At 38.3% G+C, this 23164-nt stretch overlaps 1 protein-coding gene across 1 annotated transcript in view; it reads right to left on the bottom strand.

Annotated features, from left to right (window-relative positions):
- Positions 1–1628: 1628 nt before the first annotated feature.
- Positions 1629–23164, bottom strand: part of CCDC158 (coiled-coil domain containing 158) — an 86904-nt gene continuing 65368 nt past the window's right edge. Inside the window, 13 exon segments of the mRNA XM_072863419.1 lie at positions 1629–1705; positions 2909–3010; positions 5497–5709; positions 7252–7319; positions 10395–10558; positions 12591–12716; positions 14078–14170; positions 15912–16070; positions 16872–16984; positions 17432–17584; positions 18922–19111; positions 19879–20361; positions 21629–21826. Coding sequence (XP_072719520.1) covers positions 1629–1705; positions 2909–3010; positions 5497–5709; positions 7252–7319; positions 10395–10558; positions 12591–12716; positions 14078–14170; positions 15912–16070; positions 16872–16984; positions 17432–17584; positions 18922–19111; positions 19879–20361; positions 21629–21826 — 2139 coding nt within the window.

Below are 23164 nucleotides of genomic sequence, written 5' to 3'. Positions count from 1 at the left end.
TTTTCAAAAGCAGATAATGAGGAAAACCACTAATGCTAGTGAAGCTGCCCCACTGGCACCTCCTGCTGACCCTGGGGATGGTGTGCTTTTCTGTGCTTGGGTACCAATTTATTGCAGAGGGACATCCTGCCCCTTGTTTTGTTAGTACCATTCATAGCAAGGACTCCCCTGCTACCAGGCCAGCACTGCGACCAACTTCTCAGACAGCCTTGCTAGACTGTGAAGGGGCAGCATTATTAATCTGCTCTTCACGAACAGACCCCAGACAAAAATCAAAATGGCAAATTCTGGAAAAATACTCAATGTGGGATGAGTACAAAGTTCTTCCTCCCGTCTTTTTTTCAACAACTACCTTGTTCCCTGAGATATTGTTAAACACTAACGAGGCTTTAAACATCAATCTGATACTTTAGTGATACTGTTCATCTTATTGCTTGGGAATTGTTTTTAGCATTGGATAGTCTTTTAACTCTTTTAAGTGCAGTTAAGTCATTTGCCCACTGCTGCAAAATCCTCAAATGTCAGAAGACATAGGAAGTTTTAAAATAAATTCAGGTATGCCAGGTGTGCTCAACATGGCTTCCTGTTTATTGCTAAATCTTACACTAGGAATGGCCTTTGAAAACATTATTCTTAGGCACTTGTATTAAGGGAAGGTTGTCTGTATTGGTGACTCAACTGAAGAGCATTTTGGAGACCAACTGAAAGTAATATGCCCAGCTATTTTAGCAAACTTCTTAATATGGGTGGTGGAGCCTGGTATTTAAGTCATACTAGACTGTTATAAGGAAAAAAGTCAGTATAGATTCAAAATGCTTTTTTTTTCTGCCTAAACATCACCTATTTTAGTTTTTATAAAGGGACACGGATTGAAGGACAAAAAGTCCCAAACTAGGAAGATACACACCCTCAGCTGTATGTCAGAATACGAGTGCTATGCTTACAAAGCTAATCCCAAGGCAGACTGGGGACTCTCCATTTGTACTATGAATCAAGCCAGATATCCCAACAAGCAGTGAAAATGACATAAAAAATACCACTCGATGAGTTCATTCAGCTTAAAGGAATCATGGTATAGGATGAAATCTGTGCAGTCTTGCAGTTGTAGGTATGTGGTCCAACACTTTACCTCAACATTAACAGGTGCCACAGGCAGGTTTCCTGCTTTTACTGGAAATACTTGGCAATTCTGGGACATCCAGATGAATCAGAATTTATTGAAGTAATAAGTATGGAGGGAGGGGAAACCAATTTATTTTAGAATGAAAAAAAATGCCCAACAAACCACTTCAAAACTAACTTTCTAAAAACAGGACCTGAAGTGGTGTGCAAGATCCAGAACACACAGAAGAAATACTGGAACTTGAAGCAGTCAGCAGTGCCCTGTGGCCAGTGTCCCTCACAGCACACAGCTATTGAAAATGTGTGCCAGTGAAAGAGTCTGTATTTAGATGTATTTCTGCTCCTCTGTACTTCCCACTCATTTAAAAGTAAAAACTGTAAGAGTGTCATGGTTCCAGGCAGGAATTACAAAATTGTAAGAACTTTTATTATTAATCTTTAAAAATATAATGTATTTTAGACAAAATGTACATACGTGAGAGTAATCACTAATGTATAAGGCGTCTTCACTTTGATAGCTTTTTCTTCTTTTCCTTTGCTTTCTCTATCTTCATTTCCTGAGTTCTGATCATTGATGACATGGCTGAAAAAAGCAGCAAGAACAGATTATCTGAACACCACCTTATGTTAAAATGATTGAGGCCTCAGGTGCAGACACCTGAAGCTTTGTAATATCCTCCCGCATGTTACACTGTACTTATCAGGCCCTTATAAATGCAACTTCAATTTGCAATTCTTTATATGCAGGGCCTTAACAGAATAGATAAACCTAGTTATAAACAGGCACCACCTCATCTGCTTTGCAAAGCCCAAGCACCAAATGCTGGAGTAGTGGCGAAATGCTATTGATTTCAGAATCTCTCTTATGGGACGGTGTGAAATTAATACCTTTGGTCCAACGCTCATGGAAACGGGTTTACTTAGTGTGTACATAAAAGGCTTCCCCCACTCCTTTTATATAGTAACTCTTGATACATTACAGATACGAATATCTATTTTTATGTGCATATAGAAACTGAAGATGTTAATGGACGGCAAAGAATAAAAATGAGATCACTTACCTTATACTTTATATAAATAATTTAATTAGTTTTACCTAAATCAGGTCACTTGTATGTTCCTGACACGTGTGCACTGTATGATGTGGGGAAACAGTAATTTCCCAAATCTATACAGCGAGACTTAAAGGGGCAAAGAGGAAGCAATGGGAATGTGCAATAAGAAAAAGTGCACAGAAAAGAAATTCCATCTCACTTGCCATCCTGCATCACAGGAGTTCACGAGCATTTTACCAGTGACTTCAAAGGGAGCAAGAAGAGAACATGAAAAGTTCTTCATCGTCACTGTGGTCATCTCAGATTTAAAAAAAAAATTGAGGAGGAAAGGATATCTTTCTGAGGCCACTGCTGGGAAACTATGTTTTTGGAGTCTACTGCTGTCAGAGTATCTTTCAGTTTTCATGAAAGAGTCATCAGCTTGTTAAAAATTTCATTTAATTGGACACGACAGCACACGAGGGCACCTCTGACCAGCTGCCATGTTTGAAATGTTAAGGATCTTGAAGCTTATTAGAATTAAGGGGCTGAGCAATAGTGCATTGTGGAGTTAATCTAATTACTCTCCTAGGAGCAGGATAATGTAGAAGTGGGTACTGCTAGTAAAACAGGCACATCTAAACTGACCTCATGCAAAAACACAGGTAGTGCTTTGGCAGGTAACAAGAACAGTTTCTGGAGTGTGTGGGTATTTTAAATAAAATAGGAATATTTTTGGTAAATTCTGGCACCTTGGTTTTTTATCTGTAATGATTCCACCAGGTTCTGCAGGCTTTCCATCTTGTTCTGTAGCCTCCTAGGTGTATTCTCACTAGTTTCCACGGGCAGAGAAGCTAGTGAGAAAATTATTCCTCAGTATGTTATCACAGATTAAAACAAAAAAAAAGTCATTATAAATTATTTAAACATTCCATTTAAAGTAAAGTTCTTAGAAAATAAAATTTCAAACAATAAAACTTCCAGTAGCAAATAAAATGAGTAAGAAGACAAGGTTATTAACAGGAATTTATACTTAGCGATATTTCTGTTCAAGTGAAAATACAAACACATTTCTATTTTGCCTATAAATTTCCCCATTTGGGAAATGGAGAAAAAGTGCTTTATGTTACTAAAATAGCATTTATGTCCACAACTTCCAAGTCCCTCTGCCATTAAAACTGCAAGAGTTGTACAAAGGAAGGCAGTAGTGTCAGCTGCATTTTACAGATGGAAAACTAAGGTACAGAAAGATGTAACTTACTAAAGCCAGGAATAAAACTAGAAATTCCATGTCTTTGAAGATCCAGACCAGTGCAGAATTCAATAGGCATTGTGCCTGTCTGACTGAACACTAAGACCCGCAGACTGACAAGGTCACACCAGCACTTTACGAACAACTAGTCTCCCACCCTGGAGCCTCTTCTGACCAGAACTTGGACTGTTTCATTTTTTGCTATAGTCATCAATTCTCAAAGAAGAGGGGGGCGGGGGGGGGAAGGAGCCAGAGATGGAGGTAACTGGCTGACCAGATTAACAAACAAAACAAAAAAAAACCCCAAAACACAACAAAAAAAAAGTGATGCCACTTATCTTTCTCTTTGAACTGAGCAATGATTGGCAATTGACTGAAGGTTACAGTTGTGACCTGCTAGATCTCCTGTGGTCTATATGGAAACAATCTGGGGCTTATGTCCAATTGCAGAGATATCCACAGCACAAAGCCTGCATGTTTCCTAAAACAGGTGCAATCCAGAACCGAGGCTCACTGCAGGGACGGTTGTGTTGCTCTACAGGTACAGAAATTTGCATGTACTCACTCACACAGCCAATTTGGCGCTTTGATGGGGCAATACCACGCACATTTGCGCTCTACTTATGAACAGGCATTTCTCAGTTGTTAAACACGCATTAAAAATACAGATTAGCTAACAAATATGCACTTCATCTTCGCAGAGCCAGACGGCTGGGGGAAGCAAAGGTCAATGAGCAACGATGCTAATGTTCTAGTCAGAATGGCTGCTCAGCCCAGCTGTTTTAGATAGCACTCTGCACAAAGAGAAGATCCTGATGTTTCTAAAATGCAAAAGATAAAGTGACTGAGGAGAAGTCTGCGTTAGTAAAATAACAACACAATACAGACATGCTAACGTTAGGTTGAACCTACAAAAAAAATCCTACCTGAGAAGCAGGAAACATTAGTCCTTTTGAGCTCCCTGGAGCTATGGCTAGATTTTTGCCTGCACCAGAACTAGCTTAGAGCTAGGTGTGCAGCATCTCTATTACAATCCTACCTGCAGTGCTTATGTGCCCTCTAAGAGAAACTATATTTTCAGACCTTGCAAAATAGAGAAATGTAATGTTTAAAAATGGCATTCGGTAAGTATTATTTGAAAATTTAGTTGCTTACCTGTTTTTCCTATTGCATCTACTCATTCTGGGGTCTTTCTGCCACTTAAATGTAATAAAGCAGTCCTGACAGCCTGGCTCGCTGGCAGGTAATTAATAGACTACCTTGAAAATGTTCATCATCCTCATACATATTTTATGATGCAGGGAAGCTTATTTTTATCACTTAAGAGCTATACAGACACAGCCTTACATCAATATTTTCAGTAAACCCCAGAACTTTTCTCAGTGTGTTACAGGAACAACAACAACTACTACAAATATTATTATTAGGCAACTGTGTTGCCTGTTACTGCAAATATTGATGTTAAGCATCTCTATAGTCTATTTACCTGAATAAAGCAATTTACCAATTCTTAAATTTAGTGGTGTATGGAATTTATCTTCTCTTTTTATAATACATTAATTGGCTGCTACATTTTACTCACAATTCATTTATCACAAAAAACCCCTTCTACTTGAACAGAACTGTGACCGGGCAAAGGCAGGCTGATGTAAGCAAGAACAGGTCACTTTTAAGTAAGTGGGCCAGAACCGCTAAAGCACTGCTTTAAAAGGAACCATCAGTAAACTATGTTTCAAAAAATTGGCATACTGTAATTGCACTTGCTGGAACCACAAATGGAAGATCAAGATCAATCCTGTGTCAGCCCTGTACATTTGAGAATCACTAGTGTTTACGTTCAGCGACATGAATGGATTCTGTAAGTGACGTATTACAAAGGTACATAAAAAAAATAAATGCAGTATGAAGTACAGGTACCACAATCATAAACTGTAAGAGACTGTATCAGTGAATGATGGTGGGACTCCACTGGTTTCTACAGAATTGCTGAATGGCTGAATTTAACCTTCTCTTTGTAACTCACTTACAGTACTGGCTGGGAAGAGACCCAGCCAAGCTCTTTGGATCAGTAAATGGGACCGGACTTACTTATCTGGGGGACTGCGGCTGCACGCTCTGGAGAGCCAACCTTCCTTGCGGACGATCTGTGCTCTGGTGAGGCGCTAGGGCCAGCTGCAAGGTCATCAGGTGGAGCAGTTAATAGCAAGTGTACTGGAGACCTTTCTCTGTATCTCTCCTCCTGAGAGACCTTCTTGGGGGAGGATGTATAATGAGGAGCTGCTGAGAAGATGGATGCATCTCCTAGGAGATATCCAAGCAAAGAGCAGTGAGCACACACCTGAAAAGAAATCCCCATACCAGCTTTGACGTTATCTCTGTAACAGTTACAGGGTTGGGTTCCCTTCACTGCGTTCTTTCATCCTTTCCATTCCTTATTAGTACCCAAGGTAGCAGGAGACTATAGCCTCTTTGCAAAACATGCTTGTTTCTGTTAAAGTGATTGTCATGTGAAGAATGGCCAGTAAAACTGCCTAGGAGAAAGTAGGACCTGCTTTTTTCTGCTGGCTAGTGACTTCATGTTTACTTCCGAAACAGTCTGATGGGAGTATCATAGCTGCTAACAACCCAAGACTCCCCGTACGTTACTGCTGACTTGGATCTTGTTACTTAGGTATAAGAAGCAGAAAAAACAATGTTGCTTACACAGGTCTGCCATTTCCCTCCTTTCCAATAACTGATTGATATGCTTTGAATTTCTGGCAGAAAGAGAGTCATAAGGAAAAGAGACAAGATATGCATAGAAATATGCAATTAACAGACTATTTAACATATTTTCATATGTATGGCACATCATGTGTGTGAAAAAAAAAGGAGGTTGCATGCAACTAATGAGGGGAAGATTTACTATAATTCTTCTCTTTTTCTTCCCACAGTCTGTTTCCTTCCTCCTAACACCCCTCCTGGGATGTCTTGAAAATGATTCGGGGGGGTTTCTAACAAACTCCCCTTGTTCAACTACTTCTCGAGTCTTCTATGTAAAAAACGCTGCTTGCAGCTATTTTGGAAGCTAGGAAAAATCCCTGGATGTTCCAGTAAGTTTGCTAGAAGGCTGACGGTAACTATCCAAGAGATGTTCTTTAATACTCAGAAATATAAAAAGAGGACCCATAGCAGTTACTCCTCAGGACAAACAGAGGAGTTCTAGCCTATCTCTGAAGCACAGTGGCTTAAATACTAAAAGAGAACAATTAAATGTATCAGCATCTGCAGGCAATTTTCACAGAAAATTCACAGAATGGATGATCTATGGGCAAGAAAACAAGGCGGCTAAGACTAGTATCGTCAAACCCTGATGCCCAAAGCCATATCCTTATATTTCTGTTTAGATTACTAGATTCATGTCACCATATTTTAAAAGGTACTGAACACCCAGTACTTGGAAGGAAATCAACAGAATTTGCAATGACCTGATTCCTCTCAAAAGCACATACATATTTAGATACCTGAATACAGAATTCAAGAGCTTAAATTTAAGCACCAAAAATTTGACAATATTATCCATGCCAATTACACAAGACTATCGCTATTCATGAATAACTGCCATAGAAGATATTCATTTTAGGTGTGCTAGTATCAGCCTCCATGGAGCTGGTTTGCAACAAGATACAGATTTTGCAGTAAGTGCAATAGAGACTTTGTAATAGCACCTGCTAAGAGGTATTTGAGTAAATGACCTAAGAAAATATACTGTATTTGGACTGTATTTTTTGTAATATTCTGTAATATTCCAGTTTGACATCGATAGGGCACATTCATCCTCAAATGCGGCCAGTGAAAACTTACCAAGGGATGTAAAGGGCAGGGTAACGTCTTGCGACTGAAGATCTGCAGCATGTAAGCATGAAGGATCCCTGCAAGCAAAACGATGGCAAAACTTGCATTCTGGAAGTATTATGCTAAGTTTTGGTAATGCTAGCTAGCCTCCGCAGTGAGAATGTGAAGCTCTCATATGTAATCTCCAGACATTATACATGTAAATTAAAAGCAAAAAATGTAAATAAGTTCCAGAGCTCGCTCTTAGAGGGATGAAAGTAACATCACAGCTTTGTTTTGTAATTCCCAGGAAGTTTTTAGCATTATGAATAAAACACTACAAACAAGCTAAGGACTGATGCTGTATTAAAAAAGCCTTAGAAACTGACTCTCAAATGAGTACTTTAAGAAGCAGGTTACCCAGCTAAGTGAAATCACTTCTCACCGTCTGAAAGTATCCTTTTCCAAGATGCTTTCGGTAGCAGAGTCTCTATCTGCACTCTCCCTGCATGGAAAAACATATTGTTGTCAAAATCACAGCAAAAGCTGCTGTGCCAGTAGGATTGCTACATTTCACATTTGTAGAAGATAAACTTGTTTTTTAAGCAGAGTGCAATGGCAGCCACATTCTAATAGTGAAGAAAAGGCACTGTAAAATTGTTACACGAGTTCACTAAAAAAGTCTGTTAGAGCTGCAGTGAATTTAGACTACTGAAGTAATGGATATCTTTGGGAAATAAAGGACTAGATTCGTTATGAATACTGGGTAGTCATAAAGATGGAAAAAAGACAATAGACTTCTGCTTTAGACAACTAATGCCACTGCAGTCTTCCCGGTGGTTACTCACACAACAGTGCTTCTATTTTGCTGCTTCAGACCAGCTTCTGGTTATTAGGTGCTTTTTAGCCCATATTTCACCTAATAGCATCAGATGACTACCATAACATAAATTCTTGCCTTTTCCAGGTTTGGACCTATGTCTTTTCTCAGGCACTGTAAATTCTTAGAGTACAGTGGTATTTGATGAGAGAATGGAAATGGATCATTGATTAATTTCCAAAAACCAGCCAGACTCACTTTACGTATAAGCATTGAGAGACACTTGGAAGCGTTCCAGAGAAGTAAAATCTTGCTGAATTTAATGTTGACCTTTTGTAGAAACGCTCCATTTCCACCAGCAGCTCTGCTAATCCATCTGTATCTATACAAACTCCCCCTGCTACGCATACTTGAAGCATACAAAGTGCTATCTTTCTTTATCATACAAAACCTTCTTGCTCTGTCAGGCTTTTTGTGACAACCTCAGCTTTGGAATAGACAAAATAAAAAAAGCAAGTAAGATTTTACAGCAAACGGCACTTGCCATTTGGCATCTCATATTCTGATATGGTAACTCTGGATACAGCACAACTTTTAACTAAGGCACTGGGAACAAAGGAGAAAAAAAATAATAATTGCGCTTCATCTCAGTTTTCATAGGAGACAATCAACAAAATCTTACCTCTGCTGAAGCTACCTAGAAGCATCTTGTTCCAGCTTTCAATATACCACTTGTAGATCCTTTGGTAAAGGTCCCCTACTTAATTAATAAAGTATCTATTTAAAAGGAAATTCATTAACTTCTACGGACTTCAGCAATGTCCTGTGGATGTTGTTACCACATTTTTCTTTACAGAAAATGCCAAGGTGATGAATGCCTTTTGGTAATCCTTCTCACTTGTTTAACACCAGTTCTGTGGTACGGAGAAACACGAACTTTGAAGATTAAGGACACAAGCCTGGTCAATGCATCTTACACATCATTACTTCATTAAGCTATCTCAGAATTTTGATCTACAAGGAACTTCTAGTCTTTACTAGAACATAAACAATTATTTTCTTCCCAATTTTTAAATCCATTTTCTACAACAACTCTCTTTTCATTTCTCAAAATATTGTCTGTATGATCCTACTGTATTAACTTGATCAACATATGTATCTGTGTTGTCCATGACCTTTTCAGAAAGGTGATTTCTCACCTCTTGCAAGGATCTGATCGTAGGCTGAAGACAGCAGCGCATCCTCTACTTGCACCATCTCTGTGTAGAAGGATGTACAAAGGCAACATCAGAACTAGCACGACCAACAGCACTGAGATAGCCATGTACTTTGACAGACACCTTTGCATATTGAGGGATGATTAGGTGTAGGATTCTCCCATTCTCATTTCAGCTCTGCAAGAGAACACTGTTGCAAGGGAGAAAAATTCTCATAAAAACCACGTGGTCTGAACAACAAAAGCTTGCAACCAGATGTAGAAAAGAACAGTTTCTCCCACTGCCACCATAAACGGAGAACACAGGCAATAATCATATAGTACTGGCTGCCAAAGGACACTGTTGATTGTCATGCCTCCAAAGGACTCCATCTATGATAGGCAAAGTCCAGGTAGGAAGAGGTAGTACATTTACTACTTAAAAAATCAGACAGACAGACCAACTTCTGTGCATGAATCCTTTTTCTGGTTGTGAAATAGAAGCTTCTATATTTAAGCTGTCAAAAATTTGCATGTTGATACCAGACAGATCTTTTGTTCAATAAAAATACCTGGGGGAAAAGCAGAAAAACCCAGAATACACAGGATATTGGGACTGATGTGATTTTGTTCCACCAGTATGTATTATGGGAGAAGTGTCATGGTTTAAATAAATTTGATCCTAATCTAAGTCCATGAACTATATTTTCATTTACGAAGTATCCTTATGTTCTGGATTAGGAACATCAGAATTTGTGCCGTATTGATTTTTCAACTTCATGTATCACTGTAATTATCATTGATTTGGTAAAAAAATAATTGCCTGCTTCAACAATGAGAGAAGGAATATTTACGCAAGGCATAAAAAGAAGAAAGGAGTTCTAAATGAAAATAAAAGCAGAAACACCAAAAAGCAAGCAATTAAGGCAAATGGTGTAGTCACCTTCTATTTCCCTACCACCTAAAGCATCTGAGGAACCTGGCAAACAACAGAAACTTCGGAAGCTTTCAGATTACCTCAACCTTACTTGTAAACCCAACTTTCCTGAAAAAAGGCATCCTACACTGCTCCTGAAGCACACGAATGGCCAGATCCTAGTTTCAGGAGGCAATACAAGTACACGGCACACAACAGAAATAACAGTATATTACTCTTACACTGTATTCCTCATGGTTGCTAAAGGTGATTTTCTCCCAGCATTGCTGTCATCCTTGCCAAGATCCACAGAGAGAATGTCATTGTCTGAGCTTGTTAATTCTTGAAGAATCCTCTTTAGATCCTGCAGCGGTTCTTCCTCCAAAATGCCTGGCTTGGAAGGCATCTGAAATAAAATCATTCCGTTACAAAGTATTTATAAAGGCACTCTCTTTTTCAATTCTTACCTATACTCATCCAAAGTCACATGTTTTTCCCCCTCTACTCTTGTCTTACCAGTTAGAAACAGGGCAGATTTTTTGTAATTTTAGTTAAGAAGTGTTGGAGGCTAGATCATGAGAACTTGAAGACTGTTAAAATACTCTCTGAATATGATTGCACTCTTATCTGGAAAGTTACCTGACAGAAATGTGTAAAGCAACTAAATATGATTGAGGGAGAACACGGCTAACATCTGCGTTTTGAATAAATGTTGTAAAAAGGTTACGACTACTGTTTCAAGGTCAAAAACATTAGAATAAGCCTTTAATTATGAAAGCTCCCCCCCCCCAATACAACCATTACTTTTTTCAGTACTCAGAACCAATAATCTCTGCTTATGTGACAACTCTGTCTTCTCCTTTTTAACCTGCGATCCCATGTGTCTGTGTACTGTACAGTACACAAACACAGCTCTGAAGACAGAAATACTAGTATATCAGGGTGTTTTCTAAGCACTCATTTCTATAACAGCTGAGCTGTCTGCAAATATAAACCACTATTGTCACAGCCATACTCTGAGATGAAGTGCAATATTATTCTCATTTTACTGATCAGGACTTGAGGCAAAGGCCAGGTTCAAAGAATCCTTTCTTTCTGTGAAGAACTGGATTTTTCAGACTACTCAGCACTTCACATGTTCAAAGCACTGCTCCCACTGAATTACGCTTCATCTGTGGATGGAACTGGCTAGAAACATTTTGCTAACACGTTTTCATTGAAAAAAATGTCATTTCCAATGGGAACCCACTAGTTTCAGCAGAGCTTATATGGAGAACAAATCCTCAGCTTCATAATGGGTCAATGTGATACTGAGTCAGACCAAATCCTTCTTTCCCACATCCCGGCTAAGAAACCAGGCTATCGACCAGGTAGGGTTTCTGTCTCAAGTGTTGGAGCTGCTTCATTATGTACAATAACTAATCATGCAGGAACCAAGAGGATTCAAGGAGACCTTAAATCAAGTTCTCCTACAACCTGTTAGGTCCTCACCACAGTACTACATTAAAAATCGGTCCTTTTTCCTTCCTCATCCTCAGAAGTATAAATTGATTAACTCAAAGAAAAGGGAATGGGAGTGCCTGATGCTGCAGGGATTTCACAGAACTAACTATCCTTTGTTCCTTGATGTAAATGTTTGCCACCACATCAAAAAGTAAACCAGAAAATATTACTGAAAAACAGCTGCACTAACTTGTAGTCTCCTACAGATTTTGAGGTAAAAATTAATGAAAAGACCTCTACTAATTTCTGCGGGATATACATCAGGTCCCTGTTGGAGAATTATACAAAATCTATACATAAAATTCCAAAAGATTTTTTTTTGCATGAAAGATTTGAGTTGATGTTTTCCGTAACGAAAAATTAGAACAACACTAGCATCTAATTTAAATCTAAATGTAGATGTACAAAAACAAAAGGAAGGAAGGACAATGATGTGTCTTTTAGGATAAAATTGGTCAAAATTGGCAAAGGCCAGCTTGGAGAACTATTTAAGTATTAAAAGCTAACACAGGTCAATCAGATGATGAAATTTATCAGAAACTATGTACAAGTCTATTTTCACTGCCAAATATAAGTGATTTACAGCAAGTAAAGTACTAGCAAAAAAAAAAGTGAAAACCAAACTGCTTACAGGTATCTACCTTCAATTTTAATAGTTTACAAAGTTTACTGCTGATAGAGGTAACTCCTATTTCAATCTATAGAATTTTTTATTGTCTGGCTGGTTTTTACATGTATTTTGCAAATGGGAAAAAAGAAAATCTGAAAGGCCATAACATACGAGAGCTACAGAAAATTATTTCATCTTTGGTGTTAAGAATTCACTCTTGGACACTCCTACCAGATGCTCTCCCATTTGGAAATTCCATGTTATTTTTACTCTTTGGAACATCCCCATTTCCCATGCAGTTTCCCATTTTGAGGCAGGTACTCACATGAGGGGCACAGCTGGCCAAGTTCAGGGAAGGTGGCACAACAGCAGAGTGCAGGCGGGAAAGAGGCACTATGTGCCGCAGCTTGCCTGAAGCAGAAGCTGACGAGTAGCCTGGGCCCTGCAGCTCCTGTGGAAAAACATGAGCCAAGCAGAATAAGCAAGTATAGCTAAGCAGAATAAACAGGTATAGACAGCATGACCTCTGTAACGGGGCATCTCTTTTAGTCAAATCTTTTATAACATGCAGCACTCGATTCTCAAAACACTTCCTAGTATTTATTAGGTGTGCTCAGACATAACCCTTTTACTGACTGAACTGGGTGCAAGAGTGGCAGTTTCACTTATTTTCAGAATTTTAACATATGCTCTGGAACCATTCAAGTGGAGGGCATCTCAGGGCCACCACAAAATTAAACTGTCCCACAGTTCTGGTACCTTTTTTTCCCCACTTGGTTGAGAATTTCTTTTGTTGGAATACGAGATTCCCCACCTTTGCATTGTTCATATTAAGTACTTTTTGTATCACTTATGTATATTTGTATTTTGAATATAACATTTCATTTCTCACTCAAAACTAGCAACTGGGGTGGGTCACTAAAATTAACAATAATTTCTTACGACAAATCTACTGTTCCAAGTGTACCATCCATTTATAGCAGTAGTTTCATTGCAGCCTTAATAGTCTATGGTTATAAATAAGGCAAAGGTAAATAATATTCTCTATGAAACTCATTAGTAAAGATAGAGATTGGACTAAATCTACTGGGCAATAAAAATTCTGGGCTCTATAATAGAGATATTGGCTTTACACTACTGCATGATTTTCCCTATATCCTATCTTTCACTAATGCTATATAGCTCGACAGATGTCAATTACATGTCTTCCTTTTTCTGTCCCAGATGCCTCATGACCATATTTCCTTTCCCCTTGCTAACATCTCTCTTTGCTTCTTAAAAAATTTTTTTTTTTTGTGCTGCCTAACTAATTAGCATAATCAAATTAAACTCAAAGCCCTTGTTTCCAGCCTGTATGTAGCTTTAAGGTTGCTGGTTTTATTTCAGGCCTGAAGAAGGATGTGGGTGCCCAAAAACTTGTTAGTGCTTTCTATCTCTAACAGTTACACTAGTAAAAGGCCTTGTCTCTCTAATTCATTTTTCATAATAATGCCATGAACATTTCTAGCTTTTATTTGCCTAGGGCCACAAGAAAATGCTGAAGTCTCACTGAAACCAAAGCTTAGCAGCTGAAGCATATGGTCCAATATTCCTGTAGCTGTTTAATTTTTTTGTTGCCCTTACTGCAAACAGCACTTCAAAGTAACTGAAATTATGGACATGACTTGTGCAACAATGAGGTATTCTACGTAAAAAAGGGTTTCAGAACACAAACTTTTTAGAGTATTTGCAATAAATAGGGTTAAACCTAAAGTTAGGACACAAAGTAAATGCATCTAACTTTATATCCATGCTGCTCAGTAATGTACTTACTTTTACATCTAAAGTATGCTGCAGTCTGAAGCGCATAGCTTCTTGTTCCTGACACTGGATTATGCACTGACATTCTGCAAATTGCATGGATGCCTGTAAGATAGGATAGAAGAGGCATAAATTAATTTTGCTAACTTTCTGTGGATTACACTCTTTTGTGTTTTCTTTCCAATAAAGAAACAAGGTACACATACATATGCTGTATTTATCTACTGCCATCAGTATAGAAATACTGCAAGATGACCAGATGCCTTTCTTGACAGGCTTACAAAAGCAAATGACTGGTTATATGATCCCAGTAGCCATAGCATGCACACCATCACAGAAGGGAGCTAATCCTGTCAGGGACAGTTGTAGACCTACTGAACACCTCTGGGATTAGAAAACTCGACTGTGCTAATAAAGCAAAACTATACTCAAGGTTTTATAATGGGTGGCTGATAACCTTGTTGACCTGTCTGTTAAATTGTTATATACTCTCTCTTCTTTAAAAAGTTTACTCTGAAAAGGTGTGAGAAGATCTAATAATGTAGCTATTTTTCATTGAGTACTTATCAGGATAGCAAGAAAAAGAGAGGAAGCTCTAAGCCAAAGTACAAAAAGAGATAGATAGATCTTTATGAACCAGACTGCTTTTACCACTCTAGCAGAGGTCCCTCTTCGGTTTTAAAATAAAACCCGGCTCTCTTTCTGTGCTTCTTTATGACTGCCACTGAGGCATGGGCAGGCTGCCTGAGGCACTGTGGATATATGGTTACAAGCAGCAGCTTTTTGAACGCTTAACTCTGAATCATTAACGATGAGCAAGATGGCCAATTACACTTTATGATGTTTATACAATGGATGCTCTGCAATGGTACATACTAGCACCCTGTGAGACGACACAGTACAACCTTTACTGATTTATAAGAATTGTTATTTAGTGTACCATATGTGCCAGTTTTCAGTGAGCACCTGCCTCCACTGTGTCTCAGCTTCTCTAGCAGTTGGCTACGATATATATCACAAAGATATATATCACACTATGATATATATCACAAAGAAATTTTAGTTTCCAGTGTCAAGCATTTAAAGTAAGAAATGCCACACTTGGGAGGAGGTATCACAATTCCTTTTATTATTTTTTTAAAGTAATAAAGCAATTTGAGAATGACACCTTACATGGAAATCTACATCCTGAAAAGCCAGAATTCTGAGCAGCTGAAAAGGACTCTTCCTTCTGGAAGAGCAGCGGCTTACCTATAGGGCACCTGGGATTTATGTGCTAGTCAGACCAAAATGTAGGACCTAGCCTTAAAAGTCAGGTATGTCAGCAACAGAAACCTCAACTAAAAAAGGCAAATGAAACAACACAATGTTCTTAAAAATTTCCCTCACCCTGACAGACCCACAGCTGGCTAACTAAGGTCCCAGAAAGGGCTGAGCATGGACAAGTGTATTGAGTCAGGGTGTGCCCACACTTGGTTCCCATGGAGCCCCTGTTATATTGAACAATAGTCTCTCTCACCAGGGAAAGGAGCTGTGCCAAGAGCCAGTGAAAGGTCAATCTACTGCCTGGAAGGTCATCTGCTCTAAATTCCCTGCAGTTTGTATTTCCCTGAGCTAGTAAGGAGTAAATCAAGAATTCTCTTAATGAAAATAGAAGCCTTTTACCATTAAAAAAACAGAAGACAGTCTTAACTATAGACATCTCTTCAGGTAAGTATCTTACAGTACATGTGAACAGGACATACTAAATACAACCTAGGTAAGAGATCAGACATCTTCTCTTCCCAAGTGACTGTAGAGGAAAGCACCCAGAAGTCTCACTGAACCAAAAGCTACCTAAAATTACCTTATCAAGGGCTGTCTCCATCTTAGATATTTTTTCTTTCAGACATTTGTCTTGTGATCTCAGGATCTCCAGTTCCCCAGCAATCTTGGTATTTTCTGCTGTAATATAGCTCAATTCTTGACTTAGTTTACTATTTTCTTCTCTGAGGTAATGCTTCTCCTGAATTTAAGGCAAGGACAACAAAGTACAAGTCAAGAATTTGTAACTACCTACATTATACATACTTGTTTTCTGCAATTTTTTTTCTCTTTGAAAGATCTGAATTAACCCTTTCAGAAGCTTAGCTATTGCATCTTGCAGAAAGATGAGGTTTTTCAACAAGAAGATAGGTCTTATAAAGAAAAGTACAATTGGACTGATCCTGATGAAGTAACATCTCTGATGTTAGATCCATTTTGAAACTGGAATTTTAAGCTTTAGGATCCACAGGGTCCAAAGCCAGTAAAGGAGGAGGGCAGGTTATAGTGAACAGACATAAATGATCATTCAGTAAACTCCAGCTATTGGTAACTGAATGTTTTCTGTGTCACAGAAAATGCTAGAAAGACCTCAATATGCAAGACAGACCTTGACAAACAGAGTTTACAACCAGAACTGCAAAGAACCGCCTCAGAAAACAAAGAGGGAAAGCACTGTGGGCCAAATTCAGGAGGATACAGAATGCATTAGTTGACTTTTTAAAAAAGAACTGATATGTAAGAGCTTGATTCTCATTGAAACTAGTACTGTTCTTTCACAGAGAACAAATAGAAACTAAAACCTGTCTCTATGCAGAAGGCTAATTTATGTGGTGGAGATACTCCCTGATATACGCTAGCAGGAGGACAGGGAAGGTGCCCATTACATCAAGTAAAATTCTCTTTGGTCCTTCTTGGGCCAACTGTGCTTTTGGCCATGCATTTCTCCAAAGAAAGATTTCTCTCGATACAGTTAAATACTTTCACACGGAGCTCTTGTGACCTTAGCTTCATTTGTCATTGCCTCTTCCAATAATTTAATCTTGCTCTGTAATGCATCTATCTGTCCCCTCTTCGCCGTGATCTGCTTCTGCATTCCCACTGCAACTTTCATAGCTGTAAAAGACAAGGTTAATTCTCAAGTGAACAACATTGATTATGCATTCCGAGTTCCGACAAAAGACTCTGAAAGTCAGTTATCGGCAATATGTTAGAGTAAGTTGAACCAGGATCCTATAGTCACTTATGTGTTCAAACCACCCATTAGAATCAGCTGGAGTTTTGTCCAAGGTAGTGGCACCAGACCCATCACACACACAAGACAAGAAGCATTCCCTGGAAATCTGCGTAAAGATCACCTGAGAAAATTAAACTCATGGTTTAAGTTTCACAGTATATAGTAAATGGTAAAATAAAAATATGTTGTCATCTGCAATATTGTTTGTTTATTTCACAAAATATCTGGAATATTATTACAACATCTATTGAGGGATCAATACCTACAAAAATCCTCGTTAAAAAGACAAGTGTGTGTGATTTTGGGGAAGTTCAATCCATAATTACCATGGCCATCAGATCCCTCCATAGTCTTTAGCGCAGTCCTGGTCTGTTCCAGTTCAGCCTGGGCAGATTTCAACTGCATTTTCAGTCTGTTTGCAGTATCTTCCATCTCCTTGATTTTATCCTGGTAATCCCTCTTCAAAGCTTCAAATCCCTCTGGTGAAAGTAAGTGAAGACTGAAATTATAGTGCCAAAAATTATCATTCTTCTAGACTAAGATTACTGATCTGTCACCTACTCTCTTTGAAGGAGTATTAAATACGCAGATAGCTAAGACATAAAGCAAATAACATCCACTGCTAACAAATGCACAACTAGTAGTTCATTGTCCTGCATGTCAGCAAAAGCTTCTGTTTCACCAGAAACAAATGTTCTTTGGTTGCTCACCAAAGCAACAGTTCAAGAAAGTGATGTAAATCCACATTTCTCAGTTCCTGCTGCTAGAACCAATGGCATATTGTGAAAGTTAAGGGTATTAGTTACACAGCATTTTGCCCTGACCATTCTTCTCTCCAGCCACACTTATAACCAGACTTAGGTCTGAACTGATCTAATTTGTCAAGCATTCCCCCGCAACTCTGCTTCTCAGCTCTGTTTCTTATATTTCTCTTCAACTCCTCTTATGTCACCCATACCACTACAAGCCAGCCAGCTGTGTGCTCAGAGTCTATCAACAGCTTGGCCCTAATCCCTCTGTGGTCACTCACTCCGATAAGCCTTTCTTATACCTCCTTCACTCTGATAGTACTATACAAACCTACAGCAGATCTTCCATGTAAAATTACAGTATCTGTTTAATTCTTACAAAACTTAATGAGTCTAGCAGTATAGCTGACTTGTGAAGAAATAAATGTCACCAATGGGTATTTTATGAGAGTACAGGGGGGTGTAGAGAGTAAAGCATGTGAACAGTATCATCTGTCTGGCTGCAGTGCAGATTAAATAGAGGATCTCCTTGAATTTTGGTGGTTGCCTTCGGTCCAGCCCCTAATTTATTTATTTATTTTAAAATATTATCTTGATAGGCTTCCCCACACATTAGTCATGAAACAGTGGAGTTAGTTAGAACATAAACTTTTAAATAACATTGTAGCAACAAACTACAACAAAACAGAAACAAAGTTCCACTGTAATCTGACCATAGATGGTTAATGGGATCCAATAGCATTCTTAAATAACACTCAGAAAAAAGTGGTCAAGTTTCTATTCTGTGACTTACTAAATCTGCTTCTTTGGTCTCCAGAGTCAGGCAGTTTAAGTATTTTTGCTCACAGTAGTGAGAGACTGCCATAAAGATTGTATTCCCATCATTCTGTGCCAGAATCCCAAACCATGACTTCGCTCTCTGAAGCAATCTGACCATCCCGTGTTGGCAGGGAACCTTCTGCACTACCAGCAGCCATATTTGGATTCAGCAAGCAAGCTGCTCTTCTATTTTTAACATCAGCCCAATTTAGCAGCTATCGGAGCTGAGCTAAGTCGAGGCTCCCTACCTGCAAGGCCAGCTAGCTCAGTCCAACCAGCTTGGAGTTCATTCATTAGCTCGTCTTTTTCCAGTTGCATATCGTTAAGTGCATGGAGCCTCTCACTGCATGTGTTTACCAGTTTAACCTTTTCCAGTTCCAGCTCACTCAGTCTGGCCTCCACTTCATGTATTCTGGCTTCCTTCTCATCCTTTGCAATCTACTTACATAAAAACAATAGTAATTATGTGTATTACACATAATTATATAAAATAACCACGAAGCTGTGCAGACATTATCATTACTTTACATCTCAGTTCTCAGAGAATAGTTTGGGGCAAGGAAGAAAAACAGTGTAAAACAGACAAATTACTTTTGTGAAAATTGCTAATCCAGGCAAAAAGGGTACAATAGAATCTGATGTGATGGCTTCACAGTGTGTTTAACATTACCAGGTGTTTATGAAAATTATTTCCATCCTCTTATAGCACTACCTCCACATTCACTCCTAATGCTCAACTGTCTTCTCACAGAAGATGATGAAATTCCCTATCTGGAATGATTTTTTTCCTGAAGATGCTGACCTGCATAAGACTACCATTTCCTGTAACTCTTGTCTGAGAAATAACCAGTTATAAACAGTGTCCTCAGTTTGGAATTCTGAATGCTCACCGTCTGTCATTTCTCAGTAACACTTTTTATTTCTGGTTCTGTTACTGGTGTGGACAATTGTATCACTGAGGACAGCATGTTATATTCCAGCTTTCACAAACCTTTTGGCACTGGTTTGCACCCGTGAATTACTTATTTTTTGTGGTAATGTGATATTATTCTTCTCTGCCCACTAACTCTTCTAGTACTGTTAGGATTCAAGGTGCATTGTCTGACCTGCTTTAAAACCACAGTATTAGCACATTAAGGTACAGATTTAAAAACAGAAAACATTTACTGTCTTACAGAGACAAAAATACAGCATCATTTGCCCACCTTAAGTTCTTCTACTTTAAGTTTCCAGTCATTTATTTCTTTTATAAGGTGAGATTTCTCAACTTCCATTGCTCCAGCAGTTCGACTGTGCTGGCCTATAATCTGGGTCATGTTATCAACTTGCTTTTGCAAGATCTCAATAATCCTTTCCTTCTCTAACAGCTGCAGTTTCAGCATTTCACACTCTGACTGTGCATTGTGTAAACAGTCCTCTTCATTCTTTAGATGCTGGAGCTCCTGCATCCTACTGCCAAGTTGTGAATGTAGCTTCTTGATTTCCTTATTGGTAACCTCAAGGGCTCTCTCCTTCTCCTGCAGACGGGCCGTCAGATTTGTCACTGTTTTCTCAGCAGTCTCCAAATCGATCTGTTTGGCTGTAAGTTCTTCTTTAACTTTACCGAGTGTTTCTTTGGTTGACTCCAGTTGGACAGTCAAAGAGGAGCTTCTTCCAATGCTTTCATTTTTTTCCTTAATTGCAGCCATCTGAATAATAGAAATATAAAGATCAACCAAGAGAAATGTTTATTTCTACCTTTAGAATTTCCTGTCACATTTCTGGCTTTCTATAGTTCATCTTCAATATCTTAGTTTTACAGGAAAATTAGATCAGCATGGTCTGGTCTACAATGCCCATGTGATTCTTCTGGTTTTCCTTCTTCCTTCTCCATTTTAATAAATGAAGTATTGCTTAGAATATTGGGTTTTTAATCATAGAAAATGAAAAATGCTAAACTGATTAAAAAAAATGAATAAACCATCAATGTTCTATAAAATTTACAGTAGTTGGGTCTAAAGAACTTTAAGTGTTAAAACTCAACTGACTGCACTGTAAGTTGGAAAAAAAATGTATGTACATGAATAATTTATTACTGATTTTATTCCTGCAGGCAGCTATGTGCACCACTTAAAGCACAAAGTCCTGTGACTCAGGAACTGCTAATAGTACAAAATAGAAACAGAAGAAAAGAATGAACTTCCTGGTGGGCGGATTTTAAAGGAAAGATAATAGATTGAGAAAATGTAGAACGGTGCATGAGGTAGCACAAGCCTGTGGTTGGTAGAAAATAAAGGAATTAACTTGATCTCTACTCATAATGCAAAGTGAGTTACCTAATTACAGCTCATTTTTGAGGGGCTGAAGTCTTGAAGAAAGGGGAATGTACTACAAGTCAGCGTCTAGGAATCTACTTTGTCAGAAGTAATTCTTCTGACATAGCACTGCATTCAGCTTAGGGTTATAAACACAAACTTCATTATGTTTTCATTAAGCACTACATGAAGTAAGGCTTTATGAAGGCCTTTAATTTACTACTTATTCTTACAGAAGCGCTCACTACTGAAAGTACTACCTTCAATTGTTTGTTTGTTACGTCTGGCAGCATCAAACTTTCTGGAAATTTACAAAATGTTGTTTTGGAGGTTTACAGTCAAAACCAAACACACTATCAGCAGAACATTCATTTTCTCCTAAGGCTTGTATGTCAAAAGTCAAAATTAAAAATAATGCTTTTACTTCCTCATCAGTAAAGAGAAATTAAGGCTGGACAGGTCAGATGATTAACAGAAAAAAAAAAAAAAGGCAAATTCTGACTGTCATGTATCTGCATCTTTGGAAGGAAAATTTTGGCACATGAGCTCCAGAGGCCTCCCAGCCACGGTAACCAGAGTTACAATATCTCTATCTGAAGTACAACCCCCAGCCAGTGCACTTTCTATCCTGAAGACTATCACGTTGCAGTTGCTCACCAACCTGGCGCTCCACTTGTCTGTGACATTCAGTCCTCGTTTCCTTCACTGTGTTTTCCATGCGCTGCAATTGCATGTGTTTGCTGTCCAGTTCTCTCCTTAGATGGTCAATGGTGATGCTGTTGTCTGTGTTCTGATCCCAAAATCGCTTGTTCTGCTCTTTTTCTAGACTTAGTTCTATCTCCTTTTTATGAAGTTCAGTCTACAAGAAATTAAAGTCATCTCCCTCCTTGAATCGCATTTAGGATTTTTTTGTTCTTTCTCTTAACATTAACAAGATTAAATTACACGGTTACATATCTGAATAGGGACTACTGCATGGATTTACACTTAGCAGAAGACAGGAATATTGGCTGAACTAGTCTAACACCTCCTACATGTTTTCTTCCAACAAAGCAGTAACTTTCAACTGTATATATTGCTGCTATAATTACTTTGAACCATGTAACACCTCGATGCTGAAGTCTTTCATGTCATTTATATCTATCCCCAAATCAGTATAAGCTACAAAATGAAAAAAGATTATATTGTGTCAACATCAAATGAAAAACAATGAAGCACTACATTACATGCCAAGAAAGGCTGCTCTTGATAAATACCCATCTTTACCACTAACAAGAATTGTTCATTGCTTGTTTCATTTCATGCAGTAATTTGTCACATGTTCTCCAGAGCTTAAATCTTTTCAACCTCAGATGTAATCCTAACAGTACCTAATTGAAATTATAAATGCTAATTTAAAATGTAAATAATATTAAAAATACTGACATAGACATTTCAGAGCTACTAATTTTAAAAATATGAATTTAAAATGTGCCCAAAGTGAATTATCAATAGGCATTTCTGCTAATCATAACTTTTGCTATTGGTAACTATCTGCATATTGTTAAAGCTGAAGTAGAGGACTAAGCAGGAACCTCGGAGAATGGCAGAATGACAACATGAGCCGAAGACACAGAAACAAAAGGAATCCTAAAATTAAGATTCCTAACCTTCCATTATGCAATGATTATTCTGACTCCAGCCTTCTCTATAGCTACATACAATCCGTAGGAAAAGATTTACACTAACATATTCTTGAACAGGAGAACACCATATGGAATGAAATAATTTCAACGTCTCCTTCAGAAGCACTCTGACTCTAACTGGGCAAACAAACCTAAAGAAACCACACAAACTAATATCCCAAAATTCAGTCATTAAGGAATCATCTTATGTAAGAAGAAAAGCAAGGCTAATTATGGTACATGAAGCCAGTTGTGATGAAACCAACCCTATGTGCCAAAATTTTGTTATACTGGATGTTCCATTTGTGAGTATTCTCTGTCAGTTACAAAAGAACGTTTAGTGCTGTTAGGAAAATCCCAGCTATGTCTTGCAAAATATGTGTTAAGGGACCAAGGTTCCTTAACAGAGGGATCTAAACTTTGAGGTTGAAGTGAAGGTGGCTCAGCATCTTTAATATGATTTGCATAAGATTCAAGGATTTTGAATTTATGACTAAGTTAATCTTAATTCTGCATATCCTGCATTGCTAATG

The sequence above is a fragment of the Ciconia boyciana genome, chromosome 5 (genome assembly GCF_034638445.1).
Source record: "Ciconia boyciana chromosome 5, ASM3463844v1, whole genome shotgun sequence".
Lineage (NCBI taxonomy): Eukaryota > Metazoa > Chordata > Aves > Ciconiiformes > Ciconiidae > Ciconia > Ciconia boyciana.
The sequence above is the reverse complement of the archived record's forward strand: the minus strand, read 5'-3'. Positions and strand labels throughout refer to the sequence as shown.